This window comes from Lycorma delicatula, chromosome 2, assembly GCF_047948215.1.
Source record: "Lycorma delicatula isolate Av1 chromosome 2, ASM4794821v1, whole genome shotgun sequence".
NCBI lineage: Eukaryota > Metazoa > Arthropoda > Insecta > Hemiptera > Fulgoridae > Lycorma > Lycorma delicatula.
In genome coordinates, this window is record NC_134456.1 from 146427027 (window position 1) to 146448355 (window position 21329).

General features: G+C 31.1%; 1 protein-coding gene across 3 annotated transcripts in view; it reads left to right on the forward strand.

Moving 5' to 3' along the window:
- Hip14 (palmitoyltransferase Hip14) overlaps positions 1-21329 on the forward strand; it is a 133944-nt gene that overhangs the window by 14721 nt on the left and 97894 nt on the right. For all 3 annotated transcript variants that reach the window (XM_075356409.1, XM_075356408.1, XM_075356410.1), the window contains exons 3-6: positions 4274-4473; positions 8516-8725; positions 13680-13842; positions 19367-19501. In XM_075356409.1, the coding sequence (XP_075212524.1) occupies positions 4274-4473; positions 8516-8725; positions 13680-13842; positions 19367-19501 (708 nt within the window). The remainder of the gene's footprint in view (positions 1-4273; positions 4474-8515; positions 8726-13679; positions 13843-19366; positions 19502-21329) is intronic.

Below are 21329 nucleotides of genomic sequence, written 5' to 3' on the forward strand. Positions count from 1 at the left end.
ATGAGTACATACTACTGAGTTATGCATAAAACAGAATGCATTCCAATTTGGTAATGAATATTACTAATAAATAGATGGAACCGTTATGAGAAACCCGTTTCAGGATTTTTTGGCTAACTTATTCATGAATTATATTGACGAAACTGCTAAAAATAAATTTCAATATTTTCCATGTTTTTGGAAAAGATATGTAGATGAAATTCTGGCAATACTTGATACACAGTATAAGCTGGAAATCTATACACATAATCAGTCACTGCTGAATCAAGTTCTACAGCAAAGTTTACACATGAAATAGAAAACAATGGAACACTTCCGTTTTTGGCTTTATTAACAGATAGAGGTAATGAGAAAATTAAATATAACATTTACAGAAAGAAAGCCCATGTAGAAAGATATATCACCAATGACTCGTTTCATATGATACAACACAAGAATGCTGCATTCAAAGCAATGGTCCACTGACTTAACAGCATACCATTTGAACAGGATGCTTATAATAAAGAACTTGAACACCTCAAATATGTGAATATGTGGCAACTGTCAATGGATATAATTCTAACATAATCTTCAATAAACAAAAATTTTCAAAAAACAATTAAAGAGTAAAACAACACTACAACCAATAGAAGACTATCAACAGGGAAAGAAATGGATTAAAATAACACATCATTCACTTTTCAGCAATAGAATCAAAAGTATTCTTAAACAACATAATTTCAGTGTAACAATTAAAACTAATAAAGCATTAAAATTGTCCCCCGGAAATGCAAAAGATACAGTAGAGAAAAAAGATCAGTCAGGTATTTATGAAATAACGTGTACAGAATGCCCCAGGAAAGAAATATATAGGACAAACTAAAAGAAAATTAAACACCAGAATAAACGAGGTACAAAAGAATAGACAGATGAACAACTTTTCTTCAACCTTGCCCTCAGCAACATGTAGATCGTAACAGAAGCTACATATTCTCCTTTCTGTATTTCAGTAATACTGATTGTTACTACTGAAGGTGGTTCCATTGGAACTGAAATGGCTATGTAGTTTTATATAAAGTGCCAATTTTTTGAAGATTTATGCAAGTATTTTTATTTTTTATAATATTTTTTCGTTTATTTAATTTAATTCACTTTAGTTCATTTAATTTAAAACATATGTGCTTTAGTAAGAATCATCTTTTCTGTTTTTTGTTATGCAAGAGATATCTCTTCAAAGACAAGCTTAATCATTCAGGATGACTGCTAGAGTCAGTTTTTCCCATAGTACCAAATTTTTTTCAGGAATAATAAATTCCTGTTCTTTTAATTATTTCTAATACTCTTAAATTGGTCTTGCCTGAAAATTTACTAAATTCGAATGTTTAATAAGTTTTAGACTTGTGATTTATGAAAAAAGCTGACTACACAGTTGTTTCTGATGTACTGCTTACACACACAACTTAATTTAAAATATTTATCATTTTATTTTAATATAATACGGGGGACATTCAATAATTAAAGAGACAAATTAATGTACAAATGAAACAATTGTAGGATGAGTTTTGAACTTTCATGACTTTAGGTTGGCATCACTTTGATGAGGTAAGAACAGCTGATGGATAAAAATTTTTTTCTTTATAATCTCATTATTGCATTTAACGATGGTGTATCTGCTTGAAGTTTCCGCATTAGTTGTACAATATTTAGCGATCCGTTTTTTGCTTTGTGAAGGTGAAAAAGTGGCTAAAATCTTTTCTCAAATGATGCAGAATGGTGAAAGTTGTATGAACTGCAGAAATTTTTATAAGTGGGTAGAACAGTTCTAAAATGGTTGAACCTCAGTGACTGACAAGCAACCTCGTTGAAGTGTCAACTCCTTCACTTGCAGCCCGCATTGACAACGTTATTTGTGATGGCCGACGTATTACAGTAGAACATATTTCAAAAACAGTTGCATTAAGTGTTGGCACAGTTCATAAACTTATCAGTAACAATCTCAAGTACAACAAAATAAATGCAAGGTGGGTCCCAAAAGAGTTAATGCAACAGCACAAGGAAGCAAGACTCAAAGTATGTACAGACTTGAAAGAATGTTATGAAACGGAAGGTGACCTTTTTCTAAACAAGATTTTAACAATGAAACTTGGGTTCACCATTTTGAGAGTCCAAAAGACAAAGCATGGAATGTAAGCATACCAGCTCACCTTCCCAAAAGAAATTCAGAACGCAAGCATCAGCAGGAAAAGTCATGTTGACTCTTTTGGGATGCCCAAGGTGTTGTCTTTTGAGATTATTTGGAACATCAGCGTACAGTAAACAGAGTCTACTACTCAGATATGCTGATGAAAAAAGTAAAGCCAGCAATGAGAGAAAAACGTTGCTGATCTCAAAGAAAAGGTGTGATATTGCTACAAGACAATGCTCTCACTTGAACTGCCCAGCTGATCCAAGAACCATTGGAAAAATGGGTTGGGAGTTACTACCACATCCTCCCAGCAGTCCAGATTTGGCTCCCTTGGCTTTTCATTTGTTTGGTCCACTCAAGGAGGAATTACGTGGAAAAAAGTTCAGCAACGAGGAGGTCGAAGAATTTATGAGAAAGTGGCTCCAACAAGACAAAGACTTCTATGCATCAGATATAAAAAAAAACTAGTTCATCGTTGGGACAAGTGTAATATTGGTGGGGATTATGTTGAGAAGTAATAAAAGTCACATTTTGTAAATTTTTTAAAGTCTCATTTTGCACAGTTTTTTTTTTTTTACATCAATTTGTCTGTTTAATTATTGGATGTTCCTCATATGTTTTCGTTTATTTAATTCAATGATTCTAATTAAAGCATGTGTACATATCATATTTAATTCGCGTGGATGTGGCAGTACTATTAGTGATTGTTGACACTAAATAAACTAATGTAATTTCACAACTTACATAGAAGAAATTTTGGTTGTATGGTCAGTCAGCACACTGGTGTAGCTGCGAAGTTTAACGCACCAGGTACCAAGTAGACTGGGCGATCGAGTTTGAGAGCCAGCCAGACTGAGTTACTTTTTTACATTTTAAATATTATTAATTTATGTAATTTACTGCTCACCTGTGATGTCGTAGCAGTAATTTAAAGCATTTTTTGAGGTGGGGGTATGATTTTTGTAAAAGTTTTTTGCAGAAAATGCGTTATTTTTTAATTGTTAACAAATGTGCTTAAGAAAGATATGACCTTAGTTAGGTGAAATCTCAAGATAATGAGGGTGACTTTGCTCTACAGCCCCCTTGACCTTTTAAGTTAAAAATTTAATGGCATCAGTGCCATATATATAGATGTAATCTGATCAAGTTTGGTCAAAATCAGTCCAATAGTTCTGGAGATAAGCTGATTTAGAGGCCACCACCAAATACATGTACATATGAACATTAACATCTAGAAAATTCCCATCTGGTTTTTTGGGTTTCTTACATGTCAAAACGTCAAGATCTGGTGAAAACCTCATGCCCAAATTGGACCAATTACAATACTCTCCCCTCTAGAGCTATAGTTCTGCTATAGCACTATCTAGACAGGAAAGTATAATTAAATTATCTTAAAACAAAATAAAGAATAAGTTAAATCAAAATTAGTCAGATAAATTTTTATTTTACTTTTATTAACTGACCAGATGTGTACATGGATATAATATGTTCACATACATGCCTTACAGTCAGGATGGGTGGGACAAGTGCCGTACTAGACGGGAAAGTAAAAATTAAGCTAGAAATAAACAAAAATTATGCTAACTAAATCTTGTAGCATTACAAATAAAACAATCAACCTATTCAAGTTACCTTAAAAGAAGAAAAAAATACAAGTAAAATAAACAAAATATCAGTAAACCTTATTCTAAAAGAAATTTGAAAAATTAAAAAAAAATCCATCTAACAAAAAACCCTTATCCTTCCATCCTTATCTAAATCAAATAAAACCAATTAATTCCATTTTAGTTTTTTTGTTGTGATTAATATATTATAGTTTTACTTCTTTCACTTATACTTTAGGCAATCAATTTATGGGTAATGGTTTACTTAACCAATTTGTGGTTTGCTTAAAGAAAAATTAAATTTGAATTCAGGACAAATTCTACAATTTGCTATTTATAGAAAAGTATTTAACTTTTACAGATTGTTTCAGTCTGTAAAAAAAAAGAAGAAAAAACTGTATTTGATTAGTGTAGTTTGCCAAATATAGTATTTGTTTATTGATTTAGTATTGAAGTTATGTTGATGTGTTGTTAGTATCAGTCATTGATGTTTTTTCTTGATAAGTATGGTGCATTGGAACGCTGTAAGCAACTCATTGAAGCTGGGTATGATGTAAATAAACCAGATAGTGAGACTGTAACTTTACTTCATTGGGCTGCTATCAACAACAGGCAAGAAATTATTCGGTATTATATATCGAAAGGAGCAGTTGTTGATGCTGTTGGTGGAGAATTATTGGCTACACCATTACACTGGGCGACCAGGTTAGTCTGAATTTCTTAATTTTAAAACATTTTTAATAAATGTATTAAAAGTGAAACCAGTTTCGTACTGTACAAATTAGTTATTTTTTAATGATAAATTCTGCTATAGGGGTCAACCAGAAAGTAAAGAACATTTGACCTTGATACATGTTTCCAGTCCAGCTGGGCCATGTGGGTATGTCATTGAACTTCCTACATTACAATCTCAGTGTGAGCTGCACTGCAACACTATAGGGATGTTTGTATTTTTTTTTATATGCTTTCAAAATGTGTGACAAAATAGAAAATGTCATCAAATACAAAGTGCGTAATGTGATTCAGTTTTGACTGGGAAAACATTTTGATACATTGAAATTTACAGATAAATAAAGTTTATGGTGGTAGTGTGATAAATGAAGCGTTGGTTAGGAGTGTATTATGTCTAATGAGAGATGGATAAATGTACACAATGATGAACTTGCACATCCTTCATCACTAAAGAACTGAAGAAAAACAATGATGAAAAACTGCAGGAGGGTAGATGTTTCAAGTTAAACGGTTTACTGAATTATCAAGAGCGTTACTTCATGAAATTTTAATGATACATCTTGGTTATAAAAAAGTGTGAAAATCTGTACCTCAGTTATTGTCTGATGATCACAAAAACCAAAGAATGGAAGCTGCTTTAGTGTTTCTCACTTGTACTCAAGATAGCAATGAATTTTTTTATTACTAGTACTACTAGTGATAAGTCATGGGTCTCTTGATAAACATTTAAAACAAAGCATATAATGGAATGGTATTATTTGAAATCTTCAAAAAAGCTGAAAAAAGCAAAATGAGCTTTGCTCATTGTCATAATGAGCATGAAAATGTGATGGTGATTGTCTTTTGGAATCAAAAGGGTTTCATGTTGTTAATTTCTTGCTAAGAGGTTCCAGGACTTGCTAAGAGGATTTCTTGCTTAAGATGTTCCACTGCTTCTGACGTGCCACACAGCACAAAAACATGGTATATTCAGTGATATCTTTGTGCACAATAATTCTTGCCCATTCTTAGCAGTAGCAACTCGAGCTTTGCTTCAATATTTTCAGTGGTATATTTTTCAGTATCCATCATACAGCCCTGACTTAGCTATAATTTAGCCTAGTGATATCATTTATTTCTCTAAAGCTCCATTGTTAAAATATCAAAAGTAAGTCAAGGCGGAGGGGGAGGGGCAGTGTTCAAATTTCAGAACTTGGAAAATATTTGATGTTGAGCATTTTGTGAAAGTGTATTGTATTGGAACAATTTGCTGTCATTCTGAGCATATACAATTTTCTTTCTTCGTTATGGAGTACATTTTTCTGTTAACAGTGATTTTTAGGGAACAAATTTTTTATGAACAATTCTGAATATATAAAAGAGCAAGAATAGTATTGACTTGACTTTGATGTGACTGGTAAGATTTTTTTTCAGCTGTTGGAGGGCAGTGTGAATCCATTGTGAAGATTTCAATATATTGATATATGTTCAAGATTCATAGTTATGATTTGTATTGGAAATTATTATCATTTATAACATTTTTTGAAGTTCTTAGTACTTTTGAATTTGATGATAATTCACCTCAAAAAATAAACAGTAGATTAACAAAATTTACTGCAATTTGCATCATGTTGAGTTCTTGGACATTAATACAAATGCATTAATACATTTATACATTTGTACTCCTGTGACATTTAAAAAATTGTGGACTGACTGGTTTAAGATGATTTCTGCCTGATGGTTGTAGACCTAAACATTGTCACCTTTGACAGATTCCCTGCTCCTTTTATAATTGTTTAATAACTCTAGTATTCTTCCTTTGCTCAAAGCCTGGTTATCAAAAGCTTTGATTAGATTTGATGTAATCCTGCTGCTGTTTGTTAAGTATGAAGAAAAATCTGTTGTTCCTTAGAAATGGCAATTCCAATGATAGCAAAACTATAAATTCTGTTATAAAAAAAAGGCTTTAAGAATACAAGCATTCAGAAACACTTTTTTATAGATCAGTTAGTGAATATTGTATTTCTTAGAGCTTCAGTATGACGCTAAGTCATACTGAATGACCACAGTATGACTCATTTGTGAAACTAATTTATATTTTAACTTTTGAGTAGCATCTCATACCGTGCTGTTTTCTTTTACTGTGCGAAAAAATGGCGGGATGAGTGTAATGCAAACAATCTCCAATGCATTAAAGACATTATTAGTCTGTATTAGCCTGACATTCACCAATCTTAGATGATAGACATAAGGAATGTTTTAAAACCAGGTCAGGATAAAACATACTCTTTTGATCCATAGATATGTCTATATTTTTCACTTATATGTATAATATTCTGTCACAGCTGTATGAAGAACAAAAAATATAAGCTTTCATACATGTGGTTTATAAATATATACACAAACATAAGTCATATTGAAGTGATTTTCTCACTTGCTTAAAAGTACTATAATTATAACATGGATAATGATGTAACACAAACAATTGAAATATATGTGGTAGTTACTTGATTTTGTCATAAAAAATCATGAGCGACTATAATTTTCCATATGGAAAAAAGTTATAATATCACAGGGTCATGAATTTTGTTTTTAAAATGATATAGAACCAAGTGACAATGTTGTGACCAGACAAATTATTAAAAAAAAAAGAGTGGAATAACCTGTTGATCAAATTGACAGATTTAATTTAGGGACATCCCTAAGTTAACAAAAATTGTTGTTTTCATTGACAGATTATTTGTAAAGTTGAAACAGACCCTTTTTCTGCTAAAACATTTTCAGAATACCACTCAGACACCATTTTAGACGCAGTTAAACTCTAATACACTTTTTTGACCACTTACGTATAAGCTTATGAAAAAACCACTACCAATTTAATTTGATGAAAACTATCTTGCATGTAGCAGTGCTAGTTTCATAGATGAAGATGTAGTTGCAATTCAACATGTCTTCACTTTAGAAAAAAACTTCAGTTTGTTATTAAAATTATTTGTTTGCCTTTATTTTCACCATAGACTTGTCATAAATAACCAAAAATCCATGACAGCACATTCTTTTAAATAGATTATAGTATATTTAATTTAAATAGTTTCTATATTGTTTACAAAAATATTTACGTTTAAATACCTTCATCTGTTATTAATGTTGCTATGGGTTTTTCCATTTAATTTAAGTTACAGTTTCTATACTTTTATGCTAAAAATATTTAATGAATGTGTGTATGTTTCTGAGTTTGTTTGACATTCACAACTGTATATGGAGATACAGCTGTGAATGTCAAAACTTAAATTATTTCAATGGTGAAAAAATTTTACAACTCGCATTTGTGAAAGTAAGTCAGAGACCATGATCTTTTAAAATTATATTGAAAAAATAATGTAACATTAAAAGATACAGAAAGATAGTCTGGCAACTCGTATATTAATCTGGTAATGATTAATAGACCTCTTGTGATAGAGTATGTTTTCACTCCCTCACATATTTTTACATCTAGCAGGTTTTGGGTCCATATCCCAATCAGGTATGATGTTTTTCATATGCTGCAAATATTTCATGTAATGCATTTATTCCCATGATATGTTTAATTTATCTGGTAAATTGATTTAAAAAAGTGAATTAAATACTTCAATTTTAATTAGTTGTGTGGTTTATAAAGAAGTTGTATTTTTTATTGTTATCTTACACATATTTTTTAATAAGGAAGATGAGATAGATGAAATGATTTGTAAAAAATGCCATATTCTTGTGTAGAACTGAAAATCATGTTATCTAGAAGCAGCATGCCAACCATTACTCTAACTGCCCAATTATTTGTATCCATCAATGTTAACATCATGTATTAATTATTTCTAACTTTGAATGAATTTTGTCAGATTTTCTTTTATGCTTCATTTCTCTTGGTTTTACCAAAACCAACACTACTTGTAAATAATTTAGGTTGATATTTATTCTTGTTTGGTAATGCTTAATGTTGCTTCTTATTTCTATAAAGTTCATATAACTTTTACTGTTGAGCTAAGTGAAATATTGTTAGACAGGGCCACCTTGGTAGTGTGACATTACTGATGCAGTATGGAGCAGATCCTTCCCTAAGAGATGGAGAAGGGTGTTCTTGTGTACATCTTGCTGCGCAGTTTGGACATACTGCAATTGTTGCTTACCTGGTTGCTAAGGGTGTTAATCCAAATATGCAAGACCGTAATGGAATGACACCCCTTATGTGGAGTGCTCATAAAGTTAACAGGTAAGATTAGATAGAGTATTAGTCTGTTCTCAGCTATTCATTTTCTGTGATAATTAATTCTTTTTCAAAATATTTTAATTGGCATTAATCACTTACAATGCTCATTGAATGCTAACACCATGCAATGAAATTACACCTAATGTAGTTTACATTATTGATTTGTAGGCACTGGTTCATTAAGCATAAGCTGAGCTATAAATAAATAAGTTTAGATCAGGTATCCCTGATGTTATTCATCATCTGAGGGTGATCAAAAATAAAAAAATAAAAAATATGTACAAAAATTGATATGACTTTTTTTTTTAATTTTCTTGCCTCCCCAAGATTTTTTACTAAAATTCATTTGCACAAAAAATATTTTCCTTACAAAACAGAGGAAGGAATCACTATTTGAATTTCAAAAAGATATTTTGAAAATACAATTTTACTTATATTTTGTATACAATTTTACTTGCCTCAAACATTTTATTAAAATGGTCTCTGAGCTTGTAAATTATAAAAAACTTTATTAAAAGTGAAATGAGGTTAATTTTCTGGCATTTTTTGTTAAGATAACATCCTTAAAAAAGAATTCATGCATAATTCTGTAAAAATGGTTAACAATATAAATTGAATAAACTAAACTTCCTTTTTCTTTAAAAATTTATACTGGAAAAAATAAAAGTTGGTTACCTGTTGTTCGCATATGACCTTTTGTACCTAACCCATGGCGATGTTTCAAATGTCAAGCATATAGTCACACTACACATCTTGCCCGAAAACTGAAATTTGTGCACAATGTGCTAAGGAAGGCCACAAAGACACTAACTGCCAAGAAAATAAAAAATGTGCAAACTGCAGTGGATCACATACAGCTTGCTTCCGAGATTGCCCAACTTTTAAAGAAGAGAAGGCAATTCTAAAAATTTGTACATACCAGAAACTATTTTTACTCATCGCATGAAGAGAATATAAAAAGATACAGAACTCTCATAAGTTGGTTAAACCAGATGTTTCTTTCACCGCCACTACATGAAGTAATACCTCCTGCAAATGCAGGAGCTGCAATGAGCTAAAAAGGATTGTTCAGATTTTATTTGATCAGGTTGCTTCACTTACTGCAACTATTTCTGATCTAATGAAGATGAGAAGTTGGTGGTTGCAGCTTCTGAAACTAACACTATTCACTATCACTGTTTGTGATGACTTTTATGACCATAGACCAATTATTATTGTTTTTTGTGTCAACCAGGAGCTGAAAAAAGGCCACCTAGGGTTGATGACTAGCAAAATTCTATTAGGAAATGATGGCAGGCACTGTGCAAATTAACCACCTACAAACACATTTACAAGTATATAAATGAACATTTAAATTTGTACCTTAAAGCTAGAGTGGTGTGCCGTCAGGTATTCTTGGATGCTAAGAGAAAGTCATGGATGAAATATGTGGACACCATCACATGTACTACTCCTACATCTACTATGTGGAAGAAGATTTGTGCAATTTGTGGATCACTGAAACAGTCCATTCTTGAACTCATTCATGAAGGTAAACTCGTTTCATCGTCTTCTGCAGTGGCAACTATCTTAGCAGATTCCTTCTGCTCGGTGTCTTACTGCATCATCTGCTAACAAATTTCAGAGGTACAAGATAAAGATGGAAGTATTAACATTAAACATTGGTGATTCGATCGGTGAATTAAATTCTTCATTTACATTTGAGCTGTTACACACACTTAAAAACTCAACTGACATCTCCCCTGGACCTGACAACATTCATCTTAGTATGCTCTCACACCTTCCCAATTCGGCATTATGATACCTATTGTCCATTTATAGTAATTTATTCTGTGCACAAGTCTTCCCATTGGTCTGGTCAGAAGCCATTGTCATACCAATACTTAGACCTGGTAAAGGCAAAGCATGCCCTCAAGCTACTGCCCTACCTTCTTGACAAGTGTTTTATGCAAACTGATGAAGAGAGCAGTGAACTGTAGGTTTACATGGTACTTAGAGAGCCATGACCTTTTATTTCCACAACAGTGTGGTTTCAACTAAGGAAGATCATCCATTGACCATTTAGTGTCACTGGAAGAAGCTATTCAAAATGTTTTCCTTCTCCACCAGTGCCTTGTCGCTATTTTATTTGATATCAGGAAGGCATACAACATGGCCTGAAGATGTGGTAATCTAAACACCCTTAAAGAATGGTGAGTCAAGGGCAATTTGCTTGCATTTATTAGAGGGTTTCTTAAATAACCAGACTTTCTGTGTTCTTGTAGAGATTCTAAGTTGGGTATCATCACTTTGGAGAATGGAGTGCCTCAAGGAAATGTGTATTAAGTGCCACCTTATTTGCTATAGTCATCAACAGGGTATTACTGAATGTGTACAGCCACCTGTTTCATGTTCTTTACTTATTGATGATTTTGCTATGTATCATCATTCTTTTCTTCGTCTTGCTGCAGGTGCTTTTAAATCAAGCCCCATCACCAGCGTACTTGTTGAGTGTGGTGAACCAACACTTTGATAGACTGGACCAAATTACTAGCATCTTACTTTGCCTGTTTTAAAGGGCAACCAAATCACCCAGCTCTTAATGCAGTCCTTGTGAATCCCAATGTACAAAGACCATCCATGTTATACTGCAGCTATGGATGTTCTTACCCGGTGTTTACTACACCTTATTAATGTTTATATGCCTATTTTTCCAACATATCCCTGTTCATATCCTCCATGGAGAATCAACCTTATAAATTTTATGTTTGACCTTATGGTATACAATAAAGAATTAACACCACCTTATATAGTGGTGGTATTGCGTCTTTCAGCAAATGTTTCACCATATTGTCTCCAATACAAATCCAGATGTAATAGTATACATAGATGGATCAAAACAAAATGGTACTATTGGATGCACATTTGTTGTTAATGGTAGAACCTACATGTTTGGTCTACCTAATTTTACAAGTTTATTTACTGCTGAATTGTACACTACCAATAAGATATTGAATATCGTTAATCAAAAATGCTGTCATATCCTTATCTTAGTGACTTGTGCAGTGCTGTCCAAGTTTTAGAAGATTTGTATTCTAAATATCCTCTTGTTACTGAGATCTATAATACCATCACTAAGTTGAACCACCGCAACACACAAGTGAGTTTGTACTGTCACCTAGCCACATAGGTATTCCAGTTAATGAATGTGTAGATTCCGTTGCTAAAGCTGCTTGTCAACCGTCATTCATCATTTGTGTTACTACATGCGATTTTATTAATTGTGTAAATACGCTCTGAACAAAATGGCAAGGTGACTGGACTGCTTCAGTGGATAATAAACTCCGGCACATCAAAGATACTGTGTTACCATGTAACTCTTCATGTAGAAAAATTCACTGAGAGTGGTCTTCTGCTGATTGCGGTTAGGACATATGAGAGCCACTCATGGGTTTCTGATGTTAGGAGAAAACACACCAGTATGCATACAATGCAATAATGGCTGCTTGATTGAGCACTACATTCTTGTGGATTGTGTATGTTACGCAGCCTGACATTGTAAATTTAAAATGCCCAGAAACATTTGACGAATCCTGGGCAATGATAAGGATATTTTAGACCGGGTGTTATTATTTCTCCAATGGATTAGGATATTAGACAGAATTTAATATTGTTTGCTGTGTTTTAATATTTAAAGTATATATTATATTTTGTTATATTTATATTTTCTTTATTACATTTAATGTTTTTTATTATATTATATTTATAATATTTATTTGTTATTAATATTTTAATGTTAATATTGTAATTTTATATTTATTATTGTAATGTTTTTGTTTTTTATAATTGTTAGGTTATGTTAGTTATTCGAGAGGGTTCCTTTACATTCCTCTCGAATTTCATTAAATTTTATTTAGCTTTAATTAAATTTTATATTTTTTATGTTTGTTTTTATTTTAAGTTTATATCTGTGATATAGTTTTAAGTGGTAGATTAACTATGTTACTAGTAAGTTCTTGTTTATTCAGTTTTTCATATAGGTTGTTTGTTATTATTTTTATTCTCGGCAATGATAATGCAAAAGCATTTTTCGCCCCTTAAGAAAAAATTCAATAAATGAAATACTAAAAAATAAAATGCAGTATATTTTCTAAATTTTCCTCATGGAAACTCTAGATATCTTTTGTAATTTTGTTGTTAAACTGACTGAATTCCTGCCAAATTTGCTGATTCTTTCAGAACATTCTAAACTTCAAACTTTTCTTGATAACAGCTTGAATTGATAGAATTCCTTCATTTAGAGAATAAGTAATTTTTCACATTCTGAAAATTTAAAATTAACTTATTGTTAGAAAACAGTATTTTTTGATAAGATTTTACTATGACAATATCTATTTTTATTTGTCTGCAACATTGCCTGCAACATTTGTCTGCATGTTACTACATTGACCTGGAAATGGATCAGATTAGATTATTGTATTACTTTAAGGTGCCCATCTAATTTAAGAAGGACCTTCTTGTTTAACAATATTATGGAAAAAATAAATAAATAGGAAAATTTAACATGAATCATAATCATAGGTGTGATTGAAAATGAAGTTTAGTAATTTAACATTCCTAATTTTTTCTGTCTTTTTTTAATCTGATTATAGTTCACACATTGGACCGTTTATGTTCATATATTCTGTTGTTTAAAATATATAAATCATAAAAAAGCTCTGATTTTTTATGTTTATTTTCTATAAATTAATTTTGTTTTTTAGATATCAGTGATTGTAATGGGATGTGTTTAACGGTGTAATAATTGCTGGTCTACATAATAATTAGTGTTTTGTAATGCATATTGTTGCAATGTGCATTTAATATTTATGAGCATACTTAATGGAGGTAGTAATAATACCACCCTTTTAAAATGAGTCTGAATGTTCAGAACTTTAATTTTTAGATGTGATGATTAATCCTTATTTTTCTCTTATAGCCTAGATCCTACAAGATTATTATTAACGTTTGGAGCATGCACTACAGTTCAGGATAAGTACAAACAAAATACAGCTCTACACTGGGCTATACTAGCAAAGAACCATACAGCAGTATCTACACTTATTATGCATGGAGCAAGTCTTGATATTGCTAATGCTCAGGTAATCGATTGTGGTATTGCACAGAGTTAGTTTGTTTAACATTTTAGTAATGATATTAATAGTAATATTTTCCCTATTTTTGAAGTATGTGATTCATAATTAAAGTATATACTACCTGCTACTTAATGTGTTTATTATTTATTTTTTGTTTATTCAAACAAAACTGAATTAAAATATTATTTTCATAACTTTTTTTCTGCAGTTGAAATGTGGCAATGAAATTTATGTGATGTAAAATCATTACTCTTATAAAAATTAAACTTTAATGTTATAGAATGTTTTAATTTATTTTATTTTGTAGAGGTAATTGGTTTTTATGATTTTTAAAAATTCTTTTACTATTAAAAAATTATTTTTTCTATTCTAATTTAGGAATTCTCTGGTATCTGAAGCAGTGCTAAGTGTTTATGAATGTTTTTGTGTCTAGGTAGGATTTTTAAGTGTAAAAAATTTATTTATAAAATGAGAAACAGTGTTTTGGATTTGAAGAGGTTATGAATTTTTAATGTGGTATTTTTGTGTGTTAATAAATTTTTATGTCGCATGTATTGACAACTTTGCTATTATCAGTGATGATATATTCTATTGCTTTTCCCTCCAAACACCATATTTTTGTTCCTGTGATTTTTGCCTGATCAGAAGCTTCAGCTCAGAGCGCAGAAGCTTCAAGGTGATTACAGCTTCTTGAGAGCTTCAACAACTTCAGATAATTTTCAAACACTCACATTTTTGTTCTGAACCTTGGTTGGGATGTTGTAATAGTACAGCCAACTTTAGCTATCACAGTACTGTTCACATTGGGAGATTTTCCGTTTTCACACTATTTCTTCACAGCACCATGAAAAATGACGTGCCACCTGATCATCAGTCAAGTTATGCAGCACATACAGTGTATGAAGCTTTCTGACTTGAGGGTGATCTCATAGAATATCCTGAATTGCTGGTACATTAATGCCCAAGGACATCTATGTTTGGTGGTAGGTCACATGTTTGTCTGTCAAACATTTTTACTGCAGTAATGTTGCTCTCGGTCATAGACAAAGATGGTCAACCTGATCTTGGAATGTCCTCAAGGCCAAAATTTCTTCAAACACTCGGTACCAGCTAAATATTGTTGTACAGTGAGAATAACCCTCCCCAAATACTGAAATCATTTCTTCTATAGGGTGTTCCATATAAAACGCAACCCAACCTTATATTGGTAGATATTGAAATAATAAAAAGGCATGTGTAAATGTAAATGTAATTTTTATTATTACCATCCACTACCTTACATTTAGAGTAAATGTTGGAAATGTTGCAAGCCATCTTCTTGAATACAAGCTTCAATTCTTTTTACAGCGTTTCTTGCAACTTTTTTCAAAGTTTGTGGCTGGATATTTAATACAGCTTGTTCAATATTGACTATCAATTGTTCATGGTTTGTTGCTGTAGGCTTTTTCTTTGAGGTAACCCCATAGAAAAAAATCCGCCGCAGTCAAATCTGGAGATCTTGGTGGCCACAAGCTTCGACCGATAATACGATGTTGAACCTGCGTAGTGCGATGTCGCACCGTCATGTTGTAGCCAGCAGTGTCTGTCTTCCTCTTCCAAGAGAGCAATGAACTGAAATAAAATATCCTGATATCGTTCTGCATTAATGGTGTACTCTAAAAAAATAGGACCGATTATTTTCTTCCGCGATATCGCTCACCACACGCCCAACTTCTGCAGGTGTAATTGTTTTTCGTGATAAACGTGGCAATTTTCAGCACTCCAAATTCCACTGTTTTGGCTGTTTACGTAGCCATCCAAATGAAACCATGCTTCATCTGTCAAAAATAACGAATCCATAACATTAATTCCCTCACGCAGAAATCAATGGAACCATTGACAATATTGTAGCCATTTTTCTTTGTCGGGCTCAATAAGTTGATGAACCGTTTGAATGCGATAAGGTCGTAATTGTAATTGTTTGGTCGCTTGATGAACAGTTGATTTAGACAAATTAATTTCAGCAGACAAACCTCCGATCGATTTATTTGGCGAGGCGAGTAATCGGTCTCTGATTTCAGTGACTGTATCTGTATTCAACACTGACGCAGATCTTTTGTGTTCCTTGTTATTAACAGAACCAGTCTCTCTAAATTTTGCAACTAACCTTAATACTGATGTTTTGTTAGGAGCTGATTTATCTGGGTACTTATGGCGAAACAAATCTTGCACTGCTACCACTGATTTCGTACTGAAGTACGACTCGCCAATAAAAACGCGTTCATCTAGCGAAAACACCATTTTGTCTCTAGCAATACACTGAACGTTATGATTGCATTGTTGTTACTATCGGTAGTGTTCTACTGCGTCGCCGCGATGTTCAGATGTTGGACGAGTCCATTTCAGTAACGAGTAGGGGAGTAAGCTTGACTTTTGAAATTTCATGGATGCGTGATTGATGGGTTGCGTTTTATATGGGACACTCTGTATATACTGATCAACACTTAACCCATGTGCAAAGTTGCCCAATATTCAGTTTTTGAAAGAGGCAGTTTTTGACTGTCCCTCTTTCCAGTAACAAGGTTAAAAAGCAAATGACTCCGAGACAGTAACTAGAGCAGGTACAGTGCTGGTTGGGACTTGTCTAAATAGGCACTTATTTGCAACTACTTAGATAATCTGTTCCATTGATTGGAAAGCTTTCCTAGTGCTGCATTGTAATAGCTAACTTATATATATATATAAGAAAACCAACTTTTGTAAAATGCAATTCGTCAATCCAATGTATGAAATGAGAGCACAAAAAATAAATAATGTTGAAAAAGTCTTGCATAAGAAAAATATTCTGTATTTGTGTTTTTTTTTTGTAATAGATGTTTTGCAAGTTATAGGTCTTTTATTCAGTCCATATCATCACTTGCAACAAAAAAAATCATAAATGAAACACATCTTATGGGTTTAATGACAGATAGGTAGAAAATTTATGTTAATTTGGAAATTATGGACCATATAAGGATAAATTCTAGGGCTGGAACAGTATGAAAATCCCTCGGACCAGTATGAAAATGATAAATAATTGATTTATAAAATAAACAATAAGCTCACTAAACTATAAGATACATTAAAGGAAAAATAATGATATACTGTCCGTTGTTACACTCGCTGACAGAGCAGAGCTGATGTCACTTTCATTAAGTACTAAGCGCGACTGAGTTTTAATGATTGATTACAACCAAACAGGATTTCCAGATCTCCTACCACTTCTAAAATGCCCAACACTTAGTACTGTATATTGTAAATAAACAGTAAAACAATAACAGTACAAACAGTTCAACATTGCGTGTTAATATGGCTGTCATGACAATTATAGTCCAATGACAGTAGTCATTGCAACGATTCATTGTCATTGGAAAGAACAGTAGTTCTTTCTTCAGCTGTTTCCATTACCACTTCTAAATGTCCAACAATGTCAATGAAAGATGAACTTAGGACTGGTTGTCAAGCATCACTTGAAACACCTTAATCTATAAAACTGAGATATTATTAAATCTGTTTTTATAAACAGTTATTGATTGCATTGTCTTAAATGTTTAATTTGAATAATGTATAAAAATGGAAAATAATGATGGCTGACTTATTTGGTTTCATAATCAACTTTTTTATGACATTTTATCATATTTTATAATAATTATTATCAAAAAATTAATGGGCTGCCTTATGTTTCCATAAAACTGGACATCATAATTTTAAATGGAACAAAACTTATAAAATTGTTTTAAAAAATGGCCGATAAGATGACAAATTTACATATCTGAACATTGTAACAACTTTGTTGTTATTTATCTCATGCTAAATTGTTTATTTAGGTATGTATTTTTACTAGAAAAAAGGTAAAAATATTACGTGGTTTATATTATTACACATGATTTTTTTAAATGCTATTTCTAATTGTAACAGAATAACGTTCATGAATTGAGTGTACTAACAACAACAAAAACATTTACAATGAAAAGCTTCAAAATCCTAAATACTTTTAGCTTAGCTGTTTCTTGAGTTGTGATTTTTTTAACACAGATCTAATCCCATTGTTTTCCTTTTTTATCCTAAAAAAAATATAATTTTAGAAAAATTGTACATATCAAGAAGTATAAATTGTTTTATACTTCGTTTGCATTCAGAATTTTATACATTCGTTTGCTTCATTCAGAATTAAAAAGTGAGCGCATACAGCAAACAAACCAATGCACCATGCTTTTGATTGGAGAGATAAGTATTGTCATGATATGAAATCATTGTTAAAAATAGCAGTAGGTGCTTTATAAAACGATAAAAGCTCAGAGTTATTTTATGGAATAAGTACTGGTTGAAATGTTTTTTTTTTTTTTCAGTTAGCTACCAATTTCTCCATTATTCTGGTTAAAATTTAGTATGTGGACCATTGTTATGCAATAGTAGAATATCAATTTCTCTGAAAAGATGCCCTGCTAGAAAAAGATATTAAATTTTAATTTAATATTTTATTTCAAAAATATTTGCTTCTTCTGCTGAGAATACAGGCGAAAGACAGATTAATTAAAATTATTAAAAAAAAATAGTGTTAATTATAGTATAAATTAAAATTAATTGTGTGGTTTAAATCTTTTCAGTGTAAAATCATTTTTAGCTCTGAACTCTATTGAGTTTATAATTTCTTCATCAGCATTGATTTTATTCCAGATATTTACACTTATTCTTTATAAATCAGTTAATCATGTTGAATGTGATAATTCTAATTTTGTAGCGATTTCCATTTACTCTCATGTAAAATTCTCTTTTTTTTTGCCATTATGCCATTAAAATGTTAAATTCCTAAAATGGTATTATAATTCTGATAATTTATTTTGTGAAAATGAATAATTATGATATATAACAAAATAACACATATAATGTAAAACATTATAATGTAACACATATAATGTAATTACACTAGGTAATGTAATTACCTAGTGTAATGATAAAACGTCAAAATAGAAATGTCTGAACTGTTAAATAAAGTATTTTAAAATTGGTTCACCAAGGAGATCTGACAGCATAAATACATAAACAGATAGTAATATAAGAGTATATTGCATTTCTCTGTGCAACTCATCAATCACTTATGATTCATTAATTAAGAGTTTCGTTATAAGTTAGTTGGTAATTAAATTGAGCTGTTATAATTTGATTGAGCATAAATTGTTACCTACTGTATCATGAAGTAAATTTGTTTATTTTATGTTTCCTTGCAAAATTCTAAACTAACTGAATCTTCTGAAACGGTCTTTGAAAACAGATTTCAAAGCTTCAGTTTTCTGTATGGGAATTGCACAAAGTGTTTTATCTTGTGATGTAGGGTCACTGTTTTCTCTTATAAATCTAAACTTAATGTTTATTGAAGATTGTTTTAATTGCCTAACTTGAGATTTTTGCATGCAGAACAGATACAATAGTTTTTTCTTGACTTACTTTTGTACATTTTGTTAAGTATCTTTTATGATTATTGGATGTTTACTGATTGTTCCGTTATTTATAGGGAGAAACACCATTCTCAATGCTCAACAGTCAAAAATCAGCCACATGGGTTGGCAAAAAAGTTATGGAAAAAGTGATGGAACATGCAGGCACTAATAAGAGGCAAAATGTTTGTAGAAGATTTTCAAGGGATAAGGCATGTTATTAATTTTCTTTAAATAACAAGAATGACTGAATTAATAAAAGGAAACATTCCTTTACTGTTTACTTCTTACTCTTTTCAAGTCACTGGAAATCTTTTTTTTTACCTTAAATAAAATAGCTTACTTCTTTTTAATCCTCTTTGGAAGAGCAAAAATTAATTGAAGCTTAATTTTTATTTTAATCCTTTAGTTTAAAAAAAAAATAATTATTCATTTAATTTTTGGACATTGTTTTCATAGGGTTTATAAACAAATGTATTTGTATTTAATTTTTTGAATTATTATTATCCTTTTTTCTTAATAATTTCCAATTATGAACTACTGAATTAAAATTTTGCTTAGGTTTTATATAAAATGAATTATTGTTTCATATATTTTACATATTGCAGCGAAGCTCAGGAGTTTCATCATTCCATTTTTTGGTATTACATGGTTACATATTTTAATCTTGTTACCTAGCTGAATTTCTTTCAAATTCAAATAAATTTCAGAATGATATTGCAAAGTTGATTTGAGAACTAGTGTATTTCTCGAAGCTTGAATTTGATTTTCATTCAGGCATATATATTGCTCTCCAAGCCTTTGAAAATGTTCTGGCACAGATTCATGTTGTCTATGATCATAAATTCTAGTAGTTCTAAAGTTTTTCTTTCTATTTCTGACCTCACCAACCTAGGCATCATGAAAATATTAATACCAAATTGAAAGACGAATCTACACCAGTTATATGTGTGGCTTATTCTAATGGAACTTCTTAGTTCAGCATGTAAAGATCTACATAGTGCTAATTTGCTCACGTGAGGATGGGTTCTTGTAGGTTGCTGCAAGGTTAGAAAATGACATAAAAGACAAAATAAAGTTAGTTAAAAAAATATTTGTCATTAGTAAAATAGCAAATTTTGTAAAATACATAATTACTTATGAAGAAGTTAATATTGATCAAAATTCAATATTCCCAAAACATCAAAACTTTGTTAAATATTTAAATAATTGTTATTCCTTTTAATTCTTTTATCAGTCTTAATTTGTTTTTATTTATATTATGATAATAAAAATTGGTCTTTGATAGAAATTTATTAAATTATATAATGACTGTCTGAAGAAGTCGAACGTGACATAGAAAGTGATAATTGAAATAGACAATATTTATTGATATACACTACAACATTAAATTTAGCAAAAGAAGTTCTAAGTATTTATTTATTCATTTTTTCTTCTTTTTTTTTAATTTATGGTTTAAATATTAGTGAAATTGGTGAGGTTTGAACTGTGGTAGCTTTCTGAGGGTGTCATAAGAAAGCTGTAGTTTCCTGGGGTTATGAAGTCTCCTGGGACTTTATAACCTAATCTACTTTTGAAAATTATGGAAAAAGTTCATATAAGCATTTGTCCTAAAATTTTTTGTTTGTGAGTTACGGCTAGTGAAAGATTTTGCTCAGGTTTCAGCTACCTCGGTGAAATAAGGACTTACTGTATTTTTTAGCATGCCAATTAAGGGGCAGGATTAGTAATTTTTTACAGTTTTGACCTGAAAAATCATATAAAAAAGGTTCCAGAACTGTTTCAGCAGTAGTTTTTGAGAAATCTGGGGTGAAAATAAATAAATTGGGTAAAAATAAGCTGTTTTTTTTTTTTTTATGTTTTGTATACAATAATTTTGTTAAATGGGTAAAACATACGTAAAACTTTTAAATAAAACTTGTAGAAAATTTAATTCTGAACAAAATGTTGCAAGATAAATTGAATGTAACAGAAAAAAGTTAGAAAAATTTGAATTTTATTTAGAAGCAGTACATTAGACCAAAGTGAATTTTATTAGTA